Source organism: Coffea arabica, chromosome 10c (assembly GCF_036785885.1).
Source record: "Coffea arabica cultivar ET-39 chromosome 10c, Coffea Arabica ET-39 HiFi, whole genome shotgun sequence".
In the NCBI taxonomy this organism is placed as follows: Eukaryota; Viridiplantae; Streptophyta; class Magnoliopsida; order Gentianales; family Rubiaceae; genus Coffea; species Coffea arabica.
In genome coordinates, this window is record NC_092329.1 from 14,468,656 (window position 1) to 14,495,462 (window position 26,807).

The window sequence follows — 26,807 nt, forward strand, 5'->3', positions numbered from 1 at the left end:
TAATATTATGTTACTGCTCATATGTGTAATATAAGGACGTACAAGTTATTCAATTTGAATTACAATCCGTTTAAAAATCCTTATACTATTTCGGACGGTTGTCACTAACAACCACCCGTGCCCCTGCTCCCTAACAATGCTTATACTCCCGTACAATTTTTTCAGGCCAATTTAGATATTTGGAAGCGATCATGGTGGCATTTGGTCAGATCCATCTATAAAGGGAGGGGAGTGTAATTTTTAATATTGAAGGGTATTTAAATGTAATTGTTAGAAACCTTGAGGGAGGTTTCTGAAATTATCACTTTATGATATTATAATCACATGCGACCTATTACTAGTGGTTCTTAAAATAACAATTCTCCAAAAATGACAAAGCTACTGGGACAGTGGGACTCCACCTTAGCTGTGCGCTCTCCGGTTTGATCGATGAAGTCCACTTCAATCTAGTCAGTAAAAGTATTGTCCATATGAGTCAACTTTTCACAACTAGCTAGATCCTCTCCATATATGCATTGATCAAAAGAACCAATTTTCTTCCACAGAAATCATACCAAATTGGTGAGAGATGGATGCAGCTGTTGTAGGAGCCGTATTACAAGGTATCATACCATATTTGCTGCAGCTGATCAAAGAAAATCGGGAGTTAATCAGCAGCAATTTCGACAAAATCGATGATCTGTACAAAAACCTCTGTCTCTTGAATAAGTTCATGGTTAAGTACACTGAAGATCACTACAAAGACGACATCCTGATGGGACTGGCGGATGAGATCAGGATGCGGGTATACGAAGTTGAAGATGTTCTGGAAACCTACATCGTCGAAGAGTCACTGTACAGGAAAAAGAATTTCGTCCGTAAAGTGGTTGGCAGCATAAAACACCTAAGTGATCTTAAGAGCATCGGGAAAACCATCCAAGAGCTCAGTAAAAGGGTCGAGCAAACGCGGAGTGATAACAGGGGCTACGTCCCTGTCTTGGTGGAAGGGGTCAAAAGAAATAATGCGATTTCTAAAGACAATCAGGTACGTAGTACAGCGTAAATTAGTTGTTCTTTGTTTTTTTTTTTTTTTTTTTTGTGTTTTTTGGGGGGGGGGGGGGGGGGGGGGGGGGGGTGGCGGGAGCAAAAAGCTTAAATTGGTTACTACTACAATTTTACAATTAATTCTGCCTTCATTGTTTGGAAGAAAAATTATTCATACGAAGTTTTGGAAATTTATCAAAGCCATATATATCTATCTGGATTCTTATAGACTTTTAATTGGCTAGACGTAACTATCTGTAAAGTTGGCAAAAGCCAAACCAGCAGCACTAACTATACTACTACCAATCACGACTCTCATCTATTTACAGCAACTGCAGCCAATATGCCAAATGATACTAAGTAAGAAAACAAAAGCTCATGCCAGAAACGTGCACTGATCAAAATTCCAAGATATTCTAATAGCCCAATTAAGCTTTGTTGGCTTAATCTTTTTTCTCCAAGAAGTTATTGCTGCTTGAACTTCAGGAATGATGGATTGTGGGATGACGAAAGCAGGTTTCTCCCAACTAGCAAAAACTCTCTTGTTGCGCTCTCTCCAAATATGATAGACAGAAGCTGCAAGAGACAATTGGATAATTTGATCAACAAACCTATCCCCCTTACAATGAAAGCTAAGCCAAGACAACTCAGTATCCCAAGCATATGCATTTCTATATATCAAATTCGAATTCTGCACTTGCTCTCCAAATATTTGTAGCATACGAACATGTGAAAAATAGATGATTAATAGTAGTTTCTGGTGCCTGTTTACATAGAACACAGCTACTATCCATGATTATCCCCCAATTTAGGAGTCTAGTCTTTGTAACTAATCTTCCTTTGCAGGCTAACCATACTGGATAATACCACAAAAGAAAATCTTGGAATTGATCGCTTACCCCATACTAGATTATACCGGCACTGATTTGCAACTCACCAAAGACTTGCTTCACAATAAAGGAACCAGAAGAACCACATGGCATGTGATCTGACATATGAACTCTAGGGAGAAATGGAGGAGGAGTGGCTTCAACCAGTCTCCTAATCTCAATATTTCTCCTCCTTCCAGCAGGCCATGCCCACTTGCCATCGACAATAATAGAAGATACTTAGCAGATAAAGAACTCTCACAAGCTGCAATAGTATGAGGTGAAACCATATCTAGCAAACATCCTCAGAAACACCTGTCATAAAAACCTCACATTTTTGCAAATTTGGCTTAAAACCAGAGAGTTCTTCAAAACTATGCAGTACCTATTTTATCACATTCATGGACTTATCAGTGGCAGCAGATAAGATAAACAGGTCATCAGCAAAACATATATGGGAGAGTTGCAGTTTGTAACATTATGGGTGAAAATCGAAACCATATTCCTTAATTTTGAAATCCAACAAGGCAGCAAACACCTCCATCACAAGCAAAAACAGATCAGGGGATATAGGATCCTCTTGTTTAAGCTCTTTTTTCACTTTTAAAGAATCCCACTAATGAACAATTGAGGTTTAAAGAGAATTGAGCTGTAGTGAAGCACTTTGATACCCAACTTCTAAAAAGATCAGGAAACCCCATAAATTCCATCACCCTCAGAACAAAATCCCATTTGACAGAATCATATGCCTTCATTAAGTCAATCTTCAAAGCCCATCTAGGTTTACCAGCATTCTTATGATGTCTTCTCATTAACTCATGCACAAGCAAAATATTCTCAGTGATTGATCTCCCTTTAATAATGGCACTGTGGTTTGCTCTTATCAAAGTTGGTAACACAGCTTTCAACATCTCTGTTAAGACATTTGAATAGCATTTATATGGTACATTGCAGCATGCCATAAGCCTAAAATCTTTCATAGATGAAGGAGTCTCAACCTTAGGGACTAAAACAAGAACGGTGGAATTGAGAGGATCCTACATATACTGATTCTGAAAACAAAATGGAACAGTCTCCACAAATTTGCTTTCTACAGGACTCCAATTATTCACAAAAAAAATCGACAGTTTAGCCATCCACACTTGAGCAGTACCCTCCTCCATGCTAAACAATGCTTTCTTGATTTCTTCCTCAGTAACTGGAGCCATTAATAGAGCCACTTGATTACCTGTCAACATTTTAGCTACAACAATTTGTAATAGCATATGGTGATACTCATTCAAAGGACAAGAATCAGTAAAGAGGCATTTAAAAAACTCAATAGCTTCCCTTTTGACATCTTCATAATCAGTTAAAAGATTACCATGCTGATCATTAATGGTCGCAATCCTATTTCTAGCTTGATGTTGAATAATAGATTTGTTAAAAAATGAAGCGTTTCAATCCCCTTCAGCAAGGCACTTGATTCTAGATTTGTCTTGAACAAACTTCTGTTCCATAGTCTGCAATTCAGAATATTTAGAAATCAAGGTACTTTCAAGTTGCTGTAACTCATAGTTAAAGGGATTAGATTGTATGATATTCTGAACCTGATCCAATTTACTCTTAGCTTACAGAACTTTACTGTGGATGCCAGAGAAGTATTGCTGATTCAACTTTCTTAACTCAGATTTTTAACAGTACTAGCATAAGGGAATGTGCTTTGTATATTGCGTGATATCTTGCTTATGGTTCAGTTTAATTTAATAGTTATTGATTTGCAACATTGTTGTGTACGCATAAATTTTCAAGAGATGTAAAAAGAGGCACTTGAATTACAAATTTCAAGCTTTTCAGAAAGTTCATGAAGAACACGTTCCATATGATCACAATGAGCGTCAAAGGGATCTAGGCTATCATCAATATGATCTAGGCTATTGTGAAGCTTTCAGTGGCCATCCTGAGAGAAACCTTGCTTTGGTACTAACTAATGATGAACAAACACGTAGATCTAGGAAATGTGTACACGAACTCCTTCTAAACCTCAAGGGCGATACATGATCTTTCCCCAAAATACAATATTCAATAAGGTTCCTAGTTTCGAGCACACCTAAGAAACATGGTAAAAGCCAACAGCCCAAGTAGTTAATTTCATATAATTGTTGAAAGTCTGATGTCAATAAACCCCTATCTATGCTACAATAGTCTGGATTAAAAGGAAACAAATAACTCTAGAACACGTAAAACTAGCATGAAATTATGACACTGGCCGCCATAAGATCCAGCCCCGAATCCAGTACTCAAGAGAGCCAGATTTTGGGCTGAATTGAGTCAGTAGCACATCAAAAATCTCGGTCTAGTCTGATTCAAGATCAAGCGTGCCTGCTCATGCAATCCAGCACAGATTCATCTGAAATCTTGTCTGCAGGTTTCTTTTCTCTCGCATGATCTCATGCCTCGAACACAACTAGAATATAACAATAATAGTAGGAATATTAAACAGTACTACACGAGACTAGGAAAACTACTGCAATTTAGAACCCAAAGCAATTTCTTGAGTAGTTTTCTTGAGATATGATGCCAGGCCTCGGACCTGGGGTCAATGTTCCATATCAGTAGTTATGTAGATGCATTAGTGTTTAAAGGTTAGTTTGACCTTGTCATTTGCATTCAACTGTCGGATAATTTCTTTATATTCATGCTACTAGCTTGAAGGCTATCCAGAGGCAGACAGAATCATTGGCTTTGAGGATGCAGCTGATCACGTATTGAAACTTATTGACGTCAAATCTGAGGCAGAGGAGCAGAGCACATCCGAGGCAGCACAACAAAGTGAGTCAAAGCTAAAAGTAGTGTCAATTCATGGCATGCTTGGCCTAGGAAAGACAACACTTGCAAATAAGGTCTTGACCGACCCAAACATTGAATTTCAATTTCTTACTCGTATATTGGTTAGTGTTACAAAAAAATACGAGAAGAAAGAAGTGCTTCTTAGTATCCTAAGGTCATTGAAGATCAATATTTCAGATCAGAACATGTCAGAGGTAGACTTAGTTAATAAGGTCCGAGAGGAATTGAAGTACAAGTATTTGGTTGTGGTGGATGATGTTTGGGACGGAGAAAATTGGGACAATCTGAAGGGTGCTTTCCCAGACAACAACAATGGTAGTCGGGTGATCATAACTACTCGAGATGTGCGTGTTGCCCAATATGTTTCACCAAAGTGTGAACCCTACCAATTGCGATTTATGAAATTACAAGAGGCTGAAGAATTACTAAGGATGAAGGTTTTTGAAGAAAACAAATGTCCAGAGGAACTGAAACCCAATGAAAGGTTGATTCTGGAAAAGTGCGACGGGCTACCACTAGCAATAGTGGTGACAGGAGGTATCCTTAAAGCCAATCCAAAAGATGCAAATTGGTGGAAGGATGTGCTTGATGAAGTTCCTCCATTAGTTGATAAAAAAAAAGTGGAACGGATTGATCGTTACATAAGACTAAGCTATGATAACTTGCATCACGAGGTCAAACCGTGTTTTCTCTACCTTGGTGTCTTCCCTGAGAATTTGGAGATCCAAGTCTGGAAAGTGTTACAATTGTGGATCGCTGAAGGGTTTATTCCCCAACATGAGACAGCAAGTCTGGAGAGAATGGCAGAGCAATATTTCAGGGAGTTGGTTGATAGGAATTTATTGATTGTGGGAAAGAGAACTTTAAGCGGTAAGATAAAGACTTGTCGCATTCATGACACGCTGCGTGAATTCTGCAAGAAGACGGCCAAAGCAGAAGATCTTTTCCAAGCAATTCACAAGAATACCAATCCATCTTCCAGCCGTCGACTTTGTTGCATTAACTCTCAATTCTCGGAGTATATTCTTGGAGGACAGCCTGCTGATAAAGTCCGATCATTCTTGAGCTTTGGTCAGGATGAAACTAAGTATAATGAAGATCCCAACTCAAGTATATTTAAGCCCTTCAAACTACTCCGAGTGTTCGATATTTCATCCATATACATTAACTTCCCTGGTCGTTTCCCCCCCAAACTACCCAACCTTGTTCTCCTAAAGTTCATTGCCATCAATTTCAACCTCAAAAACTTACCCAAGAGCATGTCTAGCTTGCGTAACTTGGAAACCCTTATAGTTCACACAACGGAACCAACCCTTGATATACAAGCAGACATTTGGATGATGACAAAGCTAAGGCTTCTACATACTAATACCACCGCATTCTTGCCGAAGTGTCAGGATGAATCCTCCAGCATTGAATACTTACAAACTATGTCCACAATTTCACCTCACAGTCTGACGAAGCAAGTGCTTGGGAGGACTAAGAAACTCAAGAAGCTTGGTATAAGTGGGAGTTTAGCCACTCTTGTGAAGTCCAATGGTGATTCTGATTTGTTTGAATGTCTTTGCAGGCTAAGCTCCCTTGAAAATTTGAAGTTACACAGTGATGAGTCCAAGCTGCTTGCCCTTCCTCAACCAGACAAATTTCCAAAAAACCTTAAAACATTGAGTCTGCGTAAGACCGGTCTGGAATGGAATATTCATATGCGTATTCTCGGAGGGCTCCAGTCTCTTGAGGTTCTCAAGCTGAAGGATAAAGCTTTTGTAGGAGCGGAGTGGAAGACAGAAAAAGGGGGTTTTCGTTCTCTTAAAGTTTTGTTCATTGGAGATACAGATTTAGATAATTGGGAGGTTAAAGGAGATGATCTCCCAGAACTGAGATGCCTTATCCTCAAGCGTATCAAATCTCTTGAGCAGATGCCATCTGACTTTGAACACATGAAGAACCTCGAGAGGATTGACCTAGAGCGTACCAACAGGTGGCTAGTTAAATCTGCCAAGGACATTCAAAAATCAAGGCCACAAATTAAGCTTAGTGTTTATCCACCAGAAAAGTGATCGATAAGTAATGATGTTCTGTAAGTGCTTCTTTTACAGGTTAGTAAAACATTTCTACTGACACTACTGAATCTATTTCTTAAAGCAATATCATTATGCGTGAAACTGAAATTTAACCTGTTTTGCAGAATATCATGCTCACTTGCTTTTGTCTTCTGCTCCCTTGAATGAATTCTCAAAAAGGAGGTGCTGAAGCATCTATCTTCTTCATGTTTTCTTCTCTGTTCTGCCTTAATAAAGCCTTCTACCTAGCTCTGGCCAGCAACATTCAGCTACTATATAACCTCTTTGAATTGTTTTTGTTTCAATATCTTTGATAATGTCAAATTTTCTTTTCAGCAAGTATGTTGTGATGAAAATAAGGCCACGGATCTCTTGGCCAAATGTGTGCTAGAAGAACAAGGTGAGAAGGTATTTGTTTCTGCAAGGAATCTCAGCTGGATCATAACTAGAACCTCATATTTTCTTCCTGTTGAGAGGTTGGGTTTTAGTTCCATAGTCTTGCTTCCTTGTATTTTTAAGTTGGGGTGTGAACTTTGAATCTTGCTCTGATGTACTTTCTCCTTGTGTTGATTGAAGAAGTTGGTATTGTCTTTCTTTGGAAAGAAAGTATTACCCAACCAGTGAAGTTAAGTTCCATGTCTTTTGCTCTTTAGATTAACAATACTTTGCTTTCAAAGATTCAAGTGAGGTGGGATGATTGGATTTTCAGGAGAGTTTGTTTTTCACCAAATGTTCATAGCAATCAACACCTCATCTATTCAACCACTTTGTTTCTCACAGTATTCATCAGATATTCTGATTGTACGTCATCTATGCAACTGGGATTCTCTGTCATTCTTTCACCTTTACGTAATTTTATGCACAATGGTTCTTAAGCTTGATGTTATTTTACCAAGTTGCAAAAATTTCTTGAGTTTTGTTAGACCATTTAGAAATTAGATCTGTCATTGGCTTCTACTATTCAAAATGCTAGCTAAGAAGTTTAATACCATGCACATGTAACATTCATCATGCACTGAACCATACCACATTATCTGTAATATTTCCTTTATAATACAGTTAGTATGACAGTTTATGAAATACGTGGGACTATGATATACTTTTGATCCTCTCCAATCTGAGCAAACTTCAAATATTTCACGAAAGTGCATTAGTTTGCTAATTGTTATAAATTAGAAGAACTTACCAGATAATAACGGCAAGATATTCGTTGAAAAAATTAACAAGGAGGCATGAGTAGACAAGAAAGAAGAAAAAAATAGAACAAAAATAAAAATAATCCACATTTATATTTCCAATATGATTAGAATCAAATTCAAAACCGAGGAAGAAGAGAAAGGTTACAGTTCTCAACTTGTTTGAAGAGAGATTATCTGCCAAAGTTTATTTGATTGCATCATCAGCATATTTTTCGACTACCTTTTTATCTCATATACATCATATAAAAAGTGTTGAAATATTTTTTTTTTCACAAAATTATCCCAAATAATCTACTACCCAAACACACTGTGCCTTCCTGGTGATGAGTTCCGGCAACAATGATAGCAACAACCATGAGCAAGCTCCTTCCCTCTTCAGCTCTTTATTCTTCTTCTTTTTCTTTTTTCTTTGTTTTTTATTATTTTCTTCTTTAATATTTTTGGTTGGATTTTTTTGATGGTGGTACCTTTTGAAGATTGTGTGGGAACGAATACAGTGGAAACCGGTGCTGCTACCTGCTACCTGCTAGTTGCTAACCATGCTTGATTTTTTTGAACTTTTGCTTCTGGGGCTGTCTGGACTTCATCATGGGGGTTAAATTATATGGGGAAAAAAGGGTAAAGAGCATAGTATTCAATGAATTTTCTTAAAAAAAAAATCTTATTTTGGTCATCGAAATTTGAAACTCTTTTTGTTTTAATTCAAATTAGTCATTCAACTTTTATAAGTGTATCATTTTTTGTCCATAAACTTTTTCCATCTCAAATTGGGTTGTCTTATCATATTTAATAGATTTGGTAATAATGTCCTATAGTGTATTTTTTTACTAAATAAACACTTTTTTTTTTCATTGCACTTGGACAGGGTTTGGCTGTGGATGAAGTTTTTGTAAGATCCATAATCAATTTTATACTTTCATTTCTTAGTTCTTACCTGCAATGCTTTTTAATGTTAATTTTGCTTTTGGAAAATGTTAATTTGATTAGATTTATGTATATCTGATTTCATCTGTATTTTCTGTTACATGTATTAATCTATTGTCATATAATTTTTAAATTTATAGCTTTCAATAAAAATATCCAGGAAATCCAGTGGGTATCAAGACCATATGGGTTGGGTATGATTTTTCTTTTCAAACCTATTGGCATTTGCATCCGGGTCTGGGCCTTTATAGATTCAATGATACAATCGGTTTGAATTATTGACCACATTCCTATCATGAAGAAGGGAGGAAAAAACACACACGCACAAGCCCTAGCTTTCACCTTCCTCAGCTTCCCATGATTTTAACTACACGTTAAAATTTCTCTTTTTTGTCTTTCTAACGGTACAGCATGCAATACAAACTCCAAATCATAGTTATTAAACCCGGCTCGACCCGATGGTTCAACCGATCAATCAGGTGAATCGGACAATGAGTTGGGCTAGGTCGTTAATTAGATCGTTTCTGCAAGTGAACCGTTGACTTGTCAACAAACCGGCGATTCAACCGGTCAATCCGGTGAACTGTCCAATTTTGTAGGGAATCTGGTTTACATGTGATCGGTCGAACCGTCAAGCCAGGTTGTTAATTAGATCATTTATGCAAGTGAACCGTTGACTTGTCAACGAACCGGTGGTTCAATCTGTCAATCCGGTGAACCATCCGATTTTGTAGGGAATCCGGTTTACAGGTAAAAATTTTTTAGAAGATGTTAGAGCAATAGTTCGACTTTATGTATATAAGCAAATGCAATCACCACTATACCAATGATAGTGAGACAATTGTGCATTTTATTTGATGATATTTGATCTCAAATTTGGCCACTTATTATGCAAAGTAATGGGTTCCTGCTCATAATTGGTATTTGTCTCAATTGCAGGCGATTGGTGTCAAGAGTGGTGAAAAGAGACCAATTTCCTGAAAACTATTCATTCCAGAGCGTGCCCATATCAGAGACTGCAGAGTTACGTCCAAAAAGACGGACCGCGGGACTTATCTCTGGAAGCTCGCCACTATTTTTGGGATATGTGTTTTGAAGTTGCGTGGAATTAGGAAACATCTTCGGAGAATCTTTTTGGCAACAACTCAAGGAGAAAAATAAGGAAAGCTATCCTTCGTAGATACAAACACTTGATTGGTTAAGGAGGCGGCGGCGGAAACACTTTAAATAGGTTCCATGGATCTTTTGATCTTTTATCTTTTTTTTTTTTAATCTTTTTCTTTCCTTCTTAACATGAGTTGGAAACTAGCGGCTGTACCTTTTACTTTTTCATCAACAAAATTACATTGAAGCCTGGGATTGCATCATCGTCATGAGGCAAGGCTAGGTTCCTTTATCTAGTTGAGGAATAATCAAGACCCGGTGCATGGACAATTGTGAGATCTTTTTAATTGTTTAGCGCTGTCTTAAATTCTACATTTGTGGGTATTTAATTATTCCTTGTTTTAATAGGTTATTATTGTTTGGATCTATTGGATTAATGTGCCCAGTTATTCAATTGTTTGAATGGTATACTGCCAATTAAGACGGTGGTGCGTATCACTTGCTCGTCTTAAAATTAGTGCCAAACGGCACAATTTAATTGCCTCGCAAGTAATTTAATCTGTGTCGTAGGAATAGTTAATCTAGTTTAAATGAACCCGCATGTGTGTTTGTTAACTAGAATTGGGTATTTCTAATTCCTAAAGTTATAAATAGATTAAATCTTACGAGATTCTCTGGAGTTATCTATTTTACAAAGGAGTAATTTAAGAGCATCTCTGGACTACCATATAACTAAGGAGAGATTGGTAGTTTGGCGGTTGCTGAATTGTTAGAACCAATTTACTTACGAACGTGTGAATTATTCCAGGTATCCATGATCAATTGCGTGAGTCGGTGCCGAAATTATTTCCTTGAGTAGCTTGTGTCAATTAATTGTTTATTATATCCTTTAGCTACTGCACTATTTACGAAGTGGAAATTCAGTATCCTTACATCTTTAATTTGTTCTTTATATGTCCCTTCCTAAAGCCCCCCAAATTATCTGTGTAATAAATCTGCCAGTTCCTGAAGAGACGACCCTACTCACTACTATACTCATTTAGTTTTGAGAGTATGTATTGATATAAATTTTATTTTTGGTAGTTTGACAACCACCAACCAACAACTCATTTGTTGATTGTTTAGTCTTTCTTATATTATAATAAACTTTTATTCTTATTTTATTTCTTCAAAACAAAATTTATTTGGAATCTTTTAATAAATTTTATTACTCCCCAAACTCTATAAATTATGAAATGGATTTAAAAAATAACATATCACACAATTCATTTTAATATCGTTCCTAATAATTTTTTGCACTTCAAATTCATAAATAAAGTAGATAATTACACTTAGATAAAATTTTATACTTGAAATTTGATGGGTTACTACTTGAATTTAGGTTTTGTTAATTCTTATAAGAATTAATGATTCTATAATAAATTAGACTAATTAAGCATTTACTATGGCACAATTTTTTTTATAGTTTTAATCATATCAAAAATTATGAAATATAATATTTAAATATATTTAGTGACCCGTCAGTTGAACCACTCACCTACTGGTTGAACCAGTAACCCGTTCATCCATCTTTTTTACCGGCTTCCTCTCTGGCTGGATTTAATAACTATGCTCTAGATACATTTGTTATTTTTGATAAATCACAATCTAAATTTATTTTCTTCAGAGGAGAGAATGAGACACTTATGTCCTATGGTTTTTTCTTACATTCTTGTTTAAAATTTGCTTCTTACATTCTGAAGTGCATCAAACAAAAGAATATATTTGTAACACTTCAATTGAGTGATTTTCTTCCCTCCTCAATATTTGTGTATCAACAACCCCTTTTTCCGTTGATTTAAAAGCTATTGGAGGAGCCAAAAGTCGAGCAAATTCTGACATAGGTACAGAAAAGAGGGAATAAATGCAATTTCATCCCCAGTGTTTGGCGTGCAGTATCAATTTAGTTCTTAATATTTTGACCAAATAAATATAGTTCCCTAAAGTTTGTGATAAAAAATTTAGGACAATTTATTGCAAATCACATTAATTAGCTAACCATCAAAATAAAATTGGCATTAGTCAAAAGTTTTGACTTTATATTTTGGGTCCTTAACATTTGAGTTTCAATCAATGTAGCCCCTTAGGTTTCAAATATTTATTATTTTTATGGTTTGAACATGAATTGATACAGTATTTTGGCTTATTGGTCTAATATCAACCAGACCACTTGCCAAACCTCTAGTGCACTTGGTTCAACACTAGCCAAACTTTTTTGGCATTTTGATTCACCACCAAGAAGAAAATTTTACCAGTCCAACTGTGAGAAGAATCCATTCACCAATAAGTATTTTAGTCTCTTAACTAGAAGCACTGATTACACTTGTTACGGAAAAAACTTGAGAAAATCTACCAAAGAAGTCTAATATATAAGTCAGGAATCTAATTTTGATCCAAAGGTTTAAACTATCAGGTCATAGGCCCTTATTTACATATTAACCACCATTTTTTCATTTTTCAAATCAATGTAGCATACAATTCTTGTAAGGCCCAAAGACAACCTAAGAGGGGGGGTGAATTACTTTGTAATCACTTTGATAATGCTAAAATGTTAACCTATTTTCGAAACAAATTTTCTGCCCCTGCTGATGCGAAATTAAATGACGTTGCTCCTGTGAATCTTATTGCTTTCTCAATTATTTCAAATCTGCTTGTGCCTACTGACGGTCATAGAATAGATGCAAATAAAATGGAGCTGTATCTGTTTTATTGTTTTCGAGAAAAAATTCGCATTGACTTTGGCTTTGTCATGTGCAAGTTTTTATTTCGCTATACCACTGATTCTCGTAGAAAACTGTCCTATGGAAAATTCCTTCAAAAGGTTTTTGAATTTTACAAAGTACCTATCCTTGGTGTTTGTCCCAAAGATACATTTTCCTTTGCCTTCACTAAGGCTTATTTTGAGCGAAAAAATCTTGTCTTTAGGGATAATTTGTGGGCGTATAAGGGGGCCACTTCTAATGAATCTAGATTTAAGGCTGCACATGATCCACTTCACACTCCATCCTCTGTTGCACCAACCTCTATTCATCCTAGGAAGACTGCCACTAAGGCATCTTCTTCTTCAAATTCTGAGGTGGTTGAGTTCCTTCGAGACCTTAAGCAACATGTTTTGCTTCTTGAACATGGTCTCATGCTCACCATGTCATCCCAGTAGCAGGCTGACTTCCTAGATAAAAAGAGTCTTCTTTTTCCTCCACCTATGGTTGAGGAAGTCCCTCCTGGCAAGGAGCCACGCTCCAATGATCCAAGTTCATCAGCCCCTGTTCGCTCAATGAGTCCTGCTCCTATCGACCTCACCTCTACTCCAGTGGTACCACATGATCCTTCCACATCTGATAAAGGCAAGAAACCAGTTGATGAAGTTGCTGAAGATGATGAAGACATTGAGGAGGAGGATCTCTCTCAGTATCAGCTTACTCGAAGGACGCCTGGATCCTCTTAGCTTATCATCTAGGATCACTAGTCCTATTAGGATCATTTGCATTCTGTTTGACTGTTTTTATTTGCTGAATGTTAGATAGTTGCCTCGAACTTTTTTGAATTCTGGTGCTTGGTGTCATTTGGTGCTCTTAATGTCCAAAATTGGACATATGTTTGTAATGTTTGTGAATGATTGAATCTTTACATTTTGTTTGTGAATGGCTGTGAATAACTGTGTAAGATCATTTTGCTCTGAATGGTTGGATATATTACATTTTGAATTTTGTGATGACAAAAAGGGGGAGAAATGGTGTAGATATGAATACGGATAATATGGATAATAAGTAGCCAAGTGAGGGGAAGCAATTTTTTGTTGTTGTTGTTGTTGTTCTTCAATTGAGCGAGAAAAGGGGAGCCTATTTGAAGTCATCAAATTTCATTTCAAACTTTTGTTTTGTCATCATCAAAAAGGGGGAGAATGTTATTCTTGATTTTGATGATCACAAAAGCACTTTGAAATGTTTATCTAATTCTCTCCAAACATAAAAGTTTTGCTTTTTAAAGAATCAGGTACAAAGGAATCAAGGATGGAAAATCAACCAAAAGAAGAAGCAAAAACAGGGTACTCATACCGGACGTTCAAAAGGAATCTGTCGGACGTGCGAAAGGATGAAGAACATCAAGAAGGAAACTCTGTCGGACGCTTGTAAGGAAGCATCGGACGTCCAAAAGGATCGGACGTATGCTTCGGACGCACATCGATCTCATCGGACGTCCTAAAAATTCCGTAAAGTGTTGATGGCTCTTTGTCGACGATCGGGCGCTGATGCTGTCGGACGATAATATCCCATAGGACGTCCGAACGACAACTTGGCTGATTTTCGGACGATGGGATCGGACGATGATTAATCTTTCGGACGTCCGACGGGCCCAACGGCTAGCTGACTCTTCATCTGCCTACTATCTGTTGGAAGTATTATTGAAGCCAATTTTTGGTCCCCTTTAAATACAAACGTTTCTGAACCAGTGAGGGAATTTTGCACACTTTGTTTACAAGATCTCAAGAGATATTTGAGTTAGAAAATAGTCTCCCAAGCAAGATTTGTTCTCCAAGTGGTGTGAATTTCTAGTAAGCACTTCTCTTGTGTTTGAAATTTTCAATAGTGTAACTTTGTTGAGGGTTATCTGAGTGATAGTAAAACTTCCTAGCTTGACTAAGTGAGGCTTGGGGCAAGGAGGAAGTGATCCCTCCATTGTACATTGAGTTGATTTTGTTCTTCAAAGAGAAGGTGCTCATCTTTGTGATTGGTCTTCAAGTTTGAGAAAAGCTTGGTAGACAATCGGTTTGATACTCTATCTTATTCTTTTTGTTTAATAAAATTCTCATTACTTATATACTCTGTTATTTCTGATCAACATTGTTCTCTTCTTTAAATTTACTTGGTTGATCACTACTAGAAAAGAAGGTAAATTTTTATTAAAGAAAAAGTGCATAAACTCAATTAAGGTTTTTAATCAACCTAAGTCACCCCCCTCTTAGGTTGTCTTTGAGCCTTACAATTCTTTAATTATAAACCTAACAAGACAAACATGGGATTCATGGACCACTATCCAGAAATCTGTGAGTCTTTTCATTGGACATATCCTGTGAAATAAGTTGCAATCGATACAGTATTTTCAAATTAGACCTTCTTTTAAGTTACATGAGCATTAGCGGAACTGATTGTGGCTCCCTGCAGCATTCTCTCTGAAAACAAAAAAAAATTTGGGGATTGAAGCAATACTAGATAGAAAATGGAAAGAAATGAGAGTACTAAAATCCTCATCTTTGAGCGGACTGGATATATTAGTAGCTACATGGTGAAGGCAAGCACAAATTTGGGATATCCAACTTATGTCTATTCCAGGCCTACCTCCCCCAACATAGATTTGCTTAATGAGTTCCATTCTTCGGGTGTCACAATATTCAAGGTAATATTCTTTTACTTGATAGATTTGCATGCTTTCTTTGTTAACAAGGGACGAGGAAGGTTGAAGTGGTTCAAGTGGAGAACAACAATCGGATTTGGGTAAACTGAATCCTGTATCTAGGATGAGGAAACTAAAGGGGAATTCCACTTTATGTTGTTTGCATCACATGCAACTGTAGATTATGCATATCGTCGGGTACTACGTACGTAATGGGAATTTTGACTTTCACTAGTGTGATTCTCTCATCACATTCCTATTAATATGATCTAGGCTTGTGCAAACCTAGAATAGGATTTTCCCATCATAGTGGGACTAATCTCTCAAGATATGCATTTTATGCACCCGCCAAACTCAATTATCTATAGAATTAACCTTCTAAAAGTAAATCGAACATTATCACAATTGACTTAATATAGAAGGGTACTATCTGAAATTGTCAGAAACTCAAGTTTTTGGAATTATCCCTATCATTTTTGTGTGGGTAAAATATACTTTATTCCTTGTAATTTAGTGCTTTTTTCACATGACCTCCTGTGGTTTCAAAAACTATATATGACCCCCTCTTTATTTGGACTAAAATGTCAAAGTGATGAAATTTGCATTCCATAACGGAGTCAACTAAAATATCAAAAGTACCTCTATGTAAAGTTTGAAATTATTTATTAACCACTTGGGGATTATGTATATATTTTGAAAATCATAAGGGGATTATATGGTAAGCACTAAACCATAAGGGGGTTGTGTGGTAAAATACAAATCATAAGGCGTTAAAGTGTCATACAAATTATGTTTATATATTTTGATCATTTTAACCGTTTTAGTTTTTAAATAAGAGTATTCTCAACATTTCTGTGGGTTCCATTATAAAGGATCATTTCCATCATGTTGCCATTTTTAAATCACGAGAGAGTTATGCATAGATTTTGAAACTATAGAGGGTTTATGTCAGAAATTGCTTAATCACAGGAGGTAAAGTGTATTTTACCCTTTTTGTTATACAATCAAAATCGTAACTGTAACAATATCATTTGCATCGAAGTATATATCTCTTCTCTGATAGATATGCGTATACTCTATACAGTATACAGACAAACCATAGCGGGAGAGTATGACTTCAATTTTGCATTACTGTTGAAGGGTGCAATGGATGAGCATGAGAAACTAGTGTTGGTTCTTAAAGAAGTTGATATTGTGATTTCTGCATTAGCATGCCCTCAAGTTCTTGACCAATTGAAAATTATTGAGGCCATCAAAGTTGCTGGTAACATAAAGGTAACGTCAGTTTCTCATTTCATCTATGGCTACGAGCACATCACTACTTGTCTCACGCACAAGGTATGTACGTGTCTCATGTAATCGATGCCTACCGAAACTTCTCAGACACACACATAGGTAAATATGTATGCTTATCTCTGTCTATTTAACTTGTTTGAATGTAGAGGCATCAAATTATGGTCAATTTCTTCACAATATTTGGATTGCATTTTTTGTAGATAATTTTTTTGGATTTTCACGAGAATATTCGTTTCACACATTTTCTAATCATTTATTTTACTTTACATATATCACACTTAAAAAAAGTTCTAAAGTGTTTATTATTATTGTTATTATTGTTTTTTGTTTTACAAAAGCTCCCAAATTATTGCAATCCAAATGGGCTCAAGAAACTAGACCTTAATGGTTTCCTGTGGTCAGAGGTTTCTACCGTCAGATTTTGGATGTGAAGAAGATAGAGTAACTATGCTGCCTTCCTTTCAAGAATTTCTAAATAAGAAGAAGAAGATAAGGAGAGCCACTGAAGCAGAAGGGATCCCATATACGTTTGTGTCTGCAAATTGCTTTAGAGCATATTTTGTCAATTACTTGCTTCGTCCACATGACCACGAGAAGGAGGACATAACCGTGTATGGCAGTGGGGAGGCCAAGGGTACTGTTCTTCTTATTGTTTTTCTAACATTCCCTTTTTTGACTGAAAGTAGTGCACACCTTTAAGATTTGACTGAAAGTACAACGATTTGAATCCCTAAACCTGTAGTCAGTATTGCATTCCATACTTTGCCTGCTTGCCAACTTATTCAAGAAGAATTGATTAAGAGAGTGTATGAGAAGGCCATGTGTAAAGTTGTTTTAAAAAAAGAGTAAATTACTAATAGCCTCCCTTGGTTTCATTTATTGTCACGAAACTTTTCTAACATTTCAAAATATCTACTTCACTCTTTTATGATTTTATGTAAATTGAAAATTTAACCGAAAATAACTTATGTAATGTCATTAGTTGAAATGCTAGTAGTGCACTTATTTAAATGCTAAATCAAATGACGACTTAATTAACTTGTACAAAATCATTGGGAGATTATGTGAATAGATAAAAAAACTACATTAGGTGAAGTGAATATTTGTGCAAACCATAGGAGGTTAAGTGGATATTATGATTTCATTACATGCACTTTTAGAACATATGTGGTGTAATCACCATAACTGATTATGCATTCCATCCATTTTTCACTTTATATAAAGGGATAATATCAGAAACCTCCCCTGAGGTTTCTTCAAATATCACTTAGCTCCCCTCACATTTTAGAAATCTCTCTTACCACCCTTTGAATTGACATTTTCTTAACAATGTCAGCCCCTGGTGTCTAAAGTAACATTAGAATATTGGTTTTGGAGGAGGGAGAGTATTTTAATTCCCTTCATACCCTTAGTTTGACTGAATCCTGTGATTAAGAAAGTTGCAGTAGGTGGAATGTGAATTGGAGATAAATTTTCTGGTATGAGCACTGTTGCATGGCCATTGGACATGCAACGGCTAATTTGACTTTGCTTCCAGTGGTATTAAAAGGTGAGGGAACTGCATGAAGTAGCTGCAAAACTTAAAGAGGAAAGCAAGCAAAGAAATGGCTAGTTCATCCTTCCAAGGTCAGTCATACAATTCACCTTCATCATTAAGCATGAAGAACCGGTATTGCAAATGCAACCGGAAGGCTATATTACGAATCTCAGAGAGTGAAAGAAATCTGGATAAGCTATATTTTAGTTGTTCAAAGTGCAACTACTTCTAGTGGTATGAAGGAAATGAAGGTGAAGAGTTGCAGAGGCAAAGAAATGAAGGTGAAGAAGTGCAGCGTACAAGAAATGGTGCTGATTCTGCAGTGCTTCCATTGAGGAAAGCAAACCAGGAATGTAACTTTGTGCCTCAACATAATGCATGCATCACTTTCTTGTTCATCATCAATCTTGTACTCTTAGCAATTTATCTTTTCATTCAAATTGTTAAAGCAATCACAGTTTCTTGTTCCAGTAATAGTAGATGTGTTCCAAGCTGTTTGGCCCTTACTGGTCATGCATGAAAGAACCAGAAGGCATGTGTAACTTGGACATGGTGTTAAGCTATGTGAAAAAGAGTTGAAGGAATGTTTTACTTCATACGTATGCCCCCATATTTGTTGCCTATCAGTGTTATACCAAAGTTAAGCTAGACAGAAAATGCATTAAGCTATCAGGTGTAGTTCCTTAGGTACAACAATACTCCCCAGCTAAGTTCATTGGAAAACAACAGTTCTAGTTTCACACATAATCCTAAGGAATCGGAGTCATAAAGTTAAACGAAAAAACACAGCATGACATCTTTGCAAGAGCATGGGACTGGGAAGCAGCAGAGCATACTTGGCAAGAGTAAATTGCAATTTCCAAACATAAGTACCAAAACATCAGTCTTTGAAGTTGTTCACTAGGACTGGGAATGCAATTAATCACTTGGCATACATTACATATACAACTAAACAAAAATATGTAGCAATCAACAAGAATCTCATTTGCAACATCATCTAAGAACATCATTCTAGATGATGAGGATTGCTACGTATACAAATGTACCAGATTAGCTTCCCAAAGCAAAACTCATAATACTAGCACTAACTAGAACCTCGTACTGGTGTTGCTATTGTCAATGTGAGATCCCATACCAGCAGAAGTGGATATTGAAGATGCAGTAACTGCTAGAGTTTGTTCTGAGTCAACAACAATGGAAGGTCTGGCTCTCTTATTGTTGTTAGCAACAGTAGTCCTCTTAGTTCCTGCATTTGGCCCTCCTCTCTGAAGCCATGCAACAAATCTTATTAAACTAATGGCTGGTCGACAGTTAGAATAGTTAGCAGGCAGAATGATTAACTATACCTTTCTGGTATTAGTACTAGTGCAGGCAGAATGATTAAGTTGAACATGAGCTCCAGCAACACGATTTTGAGTGCTTCCATTACTGCCTTGACTTGATACAATGACTGGGACATTTCCTTGTGCATGTTCCTGACAAATCATATCACAAAGCTAAGCTCATTTGAACAGAATTAATACACAATCAGATACTATAATTTGACATTGCTTCAATTACCCATAGAACAGATCCTGCTAATCCAGTATCAGCAATGCCTCTTCCTGGTTTTCCTCTTCGACTTGCTGCCTGATTTGTAGAAGTACTGCTCCCTCTTTTTTCAGCAACAGGAGCTCCTTGACAAGTTCTCCTATTATGTCCAAATCTACCACACTTTGAGCACCTGAAACTGATTGATCTCTTGTGTTGAGGTGCAGGAGCTCCTTCATCAGCTGCTTTTCTCCTATTTCTTCTTGGTCTACCAGCTCTTCTTCTAAGTGGTGGTGGCAAAACTACTACTGGTGTCACATCTTCCATTGGAGGCCACCTATTCATATGTGGAATTGGATTGATCATGAATGCATATGTTTTCAAGTATTGATCAATGGAAAAGGCTGCATCACAGTAGCTTTCCAGTTTCTCCCTTCTATAAAGAGCTCCTAGTGCAGAATGCTTGCAAGGAATGCCTGTCACCTGGAAAGCCCCGCATTCACATGTCCTCTCAGTCAACTTGACTATATAGGACTTATCATAGTCTGCTACTTCAAACGTGTTGTCACTTGCCATTATCAGTGAACACCTTTTTAATTCAGCTACAATATCTTTCAGCTTGCCAATCACATGTGGAGTAACACTAGATGTCCATGTGCAGCCTTTTTGATACCTCTTATGCAGTTTTTTCATGATTTTTTGCCTCAGTCCTTCAGCTAGAGCAAGTATATTCTTTCATCTCAATTTTCCAACCCATGCATTAAAAGATTCTGTGAAATTATTGGTGACATGATCATACTTAATTTCAACAGAAAATGCATGCCTTGCCCAATTACACTTAGAAATGTTTGCTAAGTATCTCCAAGCATCTATATTAATATTTTTTATTCTTTCCATAGCCTCATTGTGTCCTATCAAATCATAACTTTTAGCTGCTTGCCAAAAATATCTCCTCAGCAGCAATCCTGGAAATTTGACTTTGAAGTTACAGTAGATGTGCCAACAGCTATATCGTGCAGCAGCTTCAGGCACTTGTTCCTCATAAACAAGGTTGAGTCCCTATAAAATATAAGTACAAGGTCATCAGTCCCTATATAGAAGTTTCAGTAGCTCTTTCCTTCAGGCACTTGATTCAGCCACTATAACAGTCATGGAGGAAATCTGAAACATACTTAATCACAGAAATGAAGAAACATACCTTCTATCTATCACTCATGAAGGTGAGTGGAATATTGGCTGGAAATGGTCCAAAGAATTCCTGGAAATAGCAAAAAAACCAACTCCAGGCTTCCTTGTTTTCACACTCTACCACAGCAAAAGCTAATGGAAACAAACTATTGTTCCCATCAAGAGCAACAGCAGTCAACAGAATGCCCCCAAATGCAGCTTTCAAATGGCAGCCATCAAAGCCAATAAATGGCCTGCAACCTACCAGGAAACCATCTCTTTGTGCCTTGAAAGAGATAAACAATCTCAGAAATTTAGGCTCTACCAGAACGTTTGGCCTATCATAGTGAATTTTCATGATGCTTCTTGGGTTGTGCATCCTCAACAGTTCAGCATATTTTGGTAATTTTCCATAGGCCTCACTGTGTGATCCTTCTATCTGTTCTAAGGTTTTTTTTTTTGTCCTGTAAATTTGCATTCTACTTGGCAAGACTCCATGCTTCTGCATTTCAGCCTTTACTCCCTTGCTTGTCAATTCCGGGTGATCTCTCATAACAGAAATTAACTTCTTTGCAATCCAATCTGATGTAGCTTGTGAATTTTTCCTATTCATGACACACGTATGCTCAGGTGTATATGTCTTAACCATGAATGTAGTTGTATCACCAACCGGGGATGCATGAATCCTCCATTTACACCCCTTAGCACCACACTTGGCAGTGCACCTGCTCTTTTCATTTTTCAACCTCACCAATGGAAATCCTTTCTGAATAGCATAGTCCTTCAATACTGCTCTAAATTCATCCACATTGGTAAATAGCATCCATTTCTCAAACTCAATGTCCTCTCTTGGATTGTAAGTCCACATTTTTGACTGCATAATTGCTCTCATAGGATCAGTCTCTTGGTCAGATTCTGAATCAGGCACAACTTGTGCATCCTCAATCTCCTCATTATCAGACAAGTCATTTTCGTCCTTATCACTACTAGAAATTAAGGCCCTATCTTCAGCTATGACATCTTCCAAATCACTATCTATGTCATCCTTCCAAGAGTCATCAGAACTAGAAGTATAAATCTCATCATCACCCTCACTGTCAACTACAGGAATAGGAGCATTTTCAATTCCTATGTCTTTCTGTGCCACAATAAGTTGGTTATTCCTGTCCTCTACCATATTCTCCTCTTTGGTACAACAAAGCCGGGCCAAAGGCCCTTAACAAGATATGATTCTAGGGGTGGTGGTAACCCCTATGATCTCCGATCCTAAGAGATCTTTCAGTGCTTCAGGGGGGTTTAGGAAACGACCTGGTCCTGGTTGTTTATGGGTTCCTTCCTTCGCTAACCAGTCCGCACACTTGTTGCTCTCTCTCCAAGCATGAGTACCCTTTTTTTTATTCGTTTTAAATGTATTGGTAATTCTTGCACTTAAGTAAATCTTGATCATAAGATCCCTTCCTCAAAAAAAAAAAAAAGGAAAAAAGAAAGAAAATCCCGTCCTCCGTTCTCTAACCTGTTTGACAAATGATATTGCACAACTCCGATTTTGATGTCTGTGCAATTTCTATAAAAATGAGGGTTCCCTTTCAAGTCCAAACGCCATCTTGACTTGAGAAGGATAAAGTCAACAACTCTTTTAAAAGGAATAATTTTAGAAACCTCCCATAAGGTTTTAGACAGTTACACTTGACACCCCTAAACTTTAAAAAATCTCACTTGCCTCCCTTATTTTAAGCTTTTTGTATCATTTAAAACCTATTTTAAAATATAATATTAAAAGAATTCATTTTGGGAGAGCAAATATAATTTCATTCTAAATTTGCCCTTTTATTATTTTACTTTTATTACAAACACATGAGTATATTAATAATAAATGAAAAAAAAACAAAAAGTATGAAGGTTTATTCTAATTGGACAAAATATACCGTGTTTTTTTTAAATAAAAAGAGTTAAAATTTGAAAGTTTATTTGAAGATTTTGTAGATCACAAAGATAATATTTTCGCTACTGTAATGAATTTTAAGTTAATTTAAGAAGTTCTATAAATCGTTTAAATATTTTTGAATTTTCTATTTTTTTGTTCAAATCATTGGCTTGAAAACTAAAAAAAAAAAAAAATACATGCTAAAATTTATATAAACTTTATTGTATTGTTTTTAAGCTAGTGCCAAAAGATGTTATCATGGTTGTATATTATTGCAAGTTATGTTTAAGAGTATTATAAATCATTCATAATTTTGAGTACTTTAACATTTCTTATCCAAACCAATGACACAAAAACTATTAAAGAGTTTTTCGATCTTGTTAATAACTTTTAAATTTTCATTAAAGAACTACATTGATCAATTTACAAAAAATAAGAGGTAAATTTGATATGTAATGGCATTTAAGAAGTCACAAAAGAGTGGCAAATTTGGAATGAAATTGTATTCTTTCTTTCAAAATGAATTTTTTAATATTATAATTTGAAATGGGTTTTAAATGTTACAAAAAGTTTAAATTAGAGGAGATAGATGGGATTTTTTGAAAGTTTAAAATTATTAAAACCCTCAAGGGAGGTTTTTGAAATTATCCCCTCTAAAAATCATGGTAACATTAGATATCGAGTGTATGCATCAACATCAGCCAACTATTCAAAGCAGATAAAGTGGCATATAAAATGATTTCTTATTCCTTAATCTAGCGTGTGACAGTGGGCTTATGGTGTGTTTGGATATCTCCTTATCTCAAATAATATTTCGTTTGCATCATAAACACATTTTCCAACCCACTTTTTTACATTTCCAACCCACCTTTTTATCTCACATATATCATATCATAAAAAATGCTACAATAATTATTCCAAATAATATTTCAAATAATACTAGTACTATTACAAACCTTATTGCTACAGTTGTCTCTAGAGCTTTCAATATAGAAGACGCTACCATAGAATGGGATAATTTCAGAACCTCTCATGATGTTTCTTATCGTACCACTAAGCGTCCTTGAGATTTTTAAAATCTTGAGTTTGTGTTAAACATGGTTAGAGTCCTAAAGTTCGTGAGGATGGTTAGTTTTAAGGGTGGTTGAAATCACAAGAAAAAGAATTGAAGAAACTTGTCAAAAAAGAAAGTCGATTCGAATTTCTCCAAAAAAACCGATTGATTTTTAGAGGGATTTGAGGCAGAGTTGGAATAAGAAGCAAAATTTGAAGAAAAAATAGGGGAGGAATCCAGCTGGGTTTTGAAGGGATTCCGGTCAAATTTTACGACTTCCACTTGCACAACTTGTTTTGACGTCCATTTTTTCACACCTTTTGAGGGACGATTGGCATCTTATTTGCAGCTATAAAGATGAGATTCTAGCAATAATTTTTGACTTTATTTCTTCAATAATGATGTGATTTATCTTGGAACAAAAAATATTGACATTTGAAGCCAATGTTCACACTTGAAGAAATACACAAAAAGGGGTGAAGATTTCTCTATAAATAGGAGCTTGTGTTTTCTTTTTGGAGAGCTTGGAGAGTACAAGAATACACAACAAAAATGTAACTTTTACACTTTCTTAGTTTTGGGTTAGTATGCTATAGTATAGTTTAAGTGGTAATGTGTGTGGTATCCGCTCTTGCATATTAACTACAAAACTAACATAACATAATAACATCAATACATAACTTCACCTTAAAATCACACTAAATTGAAACAAAACACTAAAATATTGGGTTGCCTCCCAACAAGCGTTTCGTTTAAAATCCTTAAGCTCAACTTTACTTGTGAAGTTGCTTAAGTTGGAGATTAATTGCCTAAAGGATAAATGAATCCTTTAGGGATAGTTTCACCTGGTGAATAGGGTTTCAATTTTTGCCCATTGATTTTGAACTTCTCATTTCTCTCATTCATGATCTCAACTGTTCCGTAGGGAAACACTTGAGTCACCTCAAACAGGCATGACTATCTCGACTTAAGTTTACCTAGAAACAATCGAAGGCATGAGTTGTATAGAAACACCTTTTGTCCCACCTTAAATTGCTTAGGGATAATATGCTTATCATGCCAAAATTTGATCTTTTCCTTATATATTTTGGCATTCTCATAAGCATTTAGTTGATGCTCTTCCAATTTACTCAACTCTTTTTTTTTTTTTTTTTTTAACTAATCCCTTTTTATTCCAAAGGTAGAAAATTACAGCAGCTAAAGGGGGCAAGTCCTGATCTCAGCTAAAGCAATTACCCTGAAGATACTATTCTACGAATACGAGGTAAATTTTGTGAATCCAAAGCACGATGAACTCGAACTAGCGACGGCAACTGCTGCATACGATCAAATACCATCTCACCAGGTGTGCTAATTGCTGTTAATCTGTAGAAGGATCGATTCCCGAAAAATATGCTATAAAGAAGCCGAGAAAACGCGCAATAAGTGCCTAATTTTTCGTAAGATGTTACACAAAGGCCATTTAGCAAGAGAATCTGAGCATAACATCTGGACCAGAACTTGAGAATCTACTTCAACAAGTGCCGGATGAACCCCTTTCACCTCACAGAGCTGAAGACCAAATAGCAGTGACAAGCTCTCTGCCAACAGAACATCACAATCTCCAAGCTCTTGTAATATGCAAAAACCAACTTCCCCCGATGATCCCGTACCAAACCTCCCCCCGACGCCTTGCCATGGTTAACACTAGCATTCGAATTAAGTTTCAACAAACCTTGAGGCGATTTCTCCCAGACTACCATACGACATAAGACATTCCTAGGTGACAACCTAACATATCTCACAAAAAACAATCGAGTCACCTCTAAATTGAGAGTTGTTCAACTGGCCAGAAGCTCGCAGTTGCTCGAAAAACCTGTCCAACTGCCACACTATATCATCAATGCCCCAACGTACATTCTGAAATCGCGCGTGGTTTCTTGCTAGCCAATGAAACCAGCAAACCACTATTGGTGTTAAAACCCGAATGTAATCCTTCGATGCTTTGGAATTCGAGAAAAACCATGAGATGAAGCCAAACTTGTACTCTTGTGCAATGTAAACCCAAATCTGCTTGAGAACCTGCCCCAAACCACCGTTGCAATCGGCCCCTCGAAAAACATGTGCCAAGCAGATTCCTCTGCAGCACAGAAGCACTAACACATTGAAGGGATGCTTAGGCCACATGGCTGTAAAGTCATATCCAAGGGAAGAAAATTGTGCACCAACCGCCATGCAAAAAATTATAGTTTTGCTGGTAAGCTTGAACCCCACAGCAAAGAATCCACAAGGGACAAATTCCTCATTTGCCGCACCAACCCCCAAGCAAATTTAACGGAGAAAATACCTGATTGTGAAGGAAACCATACCATTCTAACCGCCTGACCAATTTGGAAGTAGACATCCTGGACAGCTCAAACCACATGAATTGGAACCCACGCAAAAGACGTTGCTCATTCTAGGCATCACCTGCATAAAACTCAGATACTAAAAAATGTGGTGGGTTGGGCCTGTCCAAAATGATACACAAAGGCTCATAAAAAAGCCATCTATCCCTCCAGATATCCACGAATCCCTTTCCTAGCGACCATCTAATATTCTCCTCCACCAACTGCCGAATCTCCTCGAGGCGCCTCCATAAAGCTGTAGGTCGAGGATAGGAGATTGAGAGTGGAGGAAGACCCCTTAAGTATTTTTCTTGCATAAAATCAGCCCAAGTCGAATCCCGTTGCCGAAGCTTCCACCAAAGTTTACATGCAAATGCTCTAGACATATCCTCAAATGTCCGAAAGTCTAAACCACCCTCCTCCACTAGGAAACACACCTTATCCCAAGATGACCAGTGTATTCGTCTATTCTCCAAATTTTGGTCCCATAAAAAG

The 26,807-nt window shown here is 36.7% G+C and overlaps 2 protein-coding genes across 4 annotated transcripts; both read left to right on the forward strand.

Moving 5' to 3' along the window:
• The first annotated feature begins 361 nt into the window (after window positions 1–361).
• Window positions 362–7,563, forward strand: LOC113713245 (putative late blight resistance protein homolog R1A-10). Of its 3 annotated transcripts, none has more exons than XR_003453491.2 (4): window positions 362–1,024; window positions 4,580–6,817; window positions 6,907–6,964; window positions 7,118–7,563. XR_003453491.2 is itself a non-coding variant. In XM_072069092.1 (4 exons), the coding sequence occupies exons 2-3, from the start codon at window positions 569–571 to the stop codon at window positions 6,776–6,778; spliced, it is 2,655 nt and encodes an 884-aa protein (XP_071925193.1). In that variant the 5' UTR covers window positions 385–459; window positions 546–568; the 3' UTR covers window positions 6,779–6,817; window positions 6,907–7,563. The 3 variants fall into 3 exon arrangements, 2 of the variants coding, with proteins under 2 accessions (XP_071925193.1, XP_071925194.1); XM_072069092.1 differs by having other exon boundaries at window positions 385–459; window positions 546–1,024; window positions 6,907–7,563; XM_072069093.1 differs by having other exon boundaries at window positions 431–449; window positions 546–1,024; window positions 6,907–7,563.
• Window positions 7,564–15,264: 7,701 nt separating this feature from the next.
• Window positions 15,265–18,791, forward strand: LOC113713934 (eugenol synthase 1-like). Its single transcript, XM_027237739.1, has 4 exons — window positions 15,265–15,441; window positions 16,579–16,713; window positions 17,137–17,385; window positions 18,504–18,791. The coding sequence occupies exons 1-4, from the start codon at window positions 15,265–15,267 to the stop codon at window positions 18,789–18,791; spliced, it is 849 nt and encodes a 282-aa protein (XP_027093540.1).
• The last annotated feature ends 8,016 nt before the right edge of the window (window positions 18,792–26,807 follow it).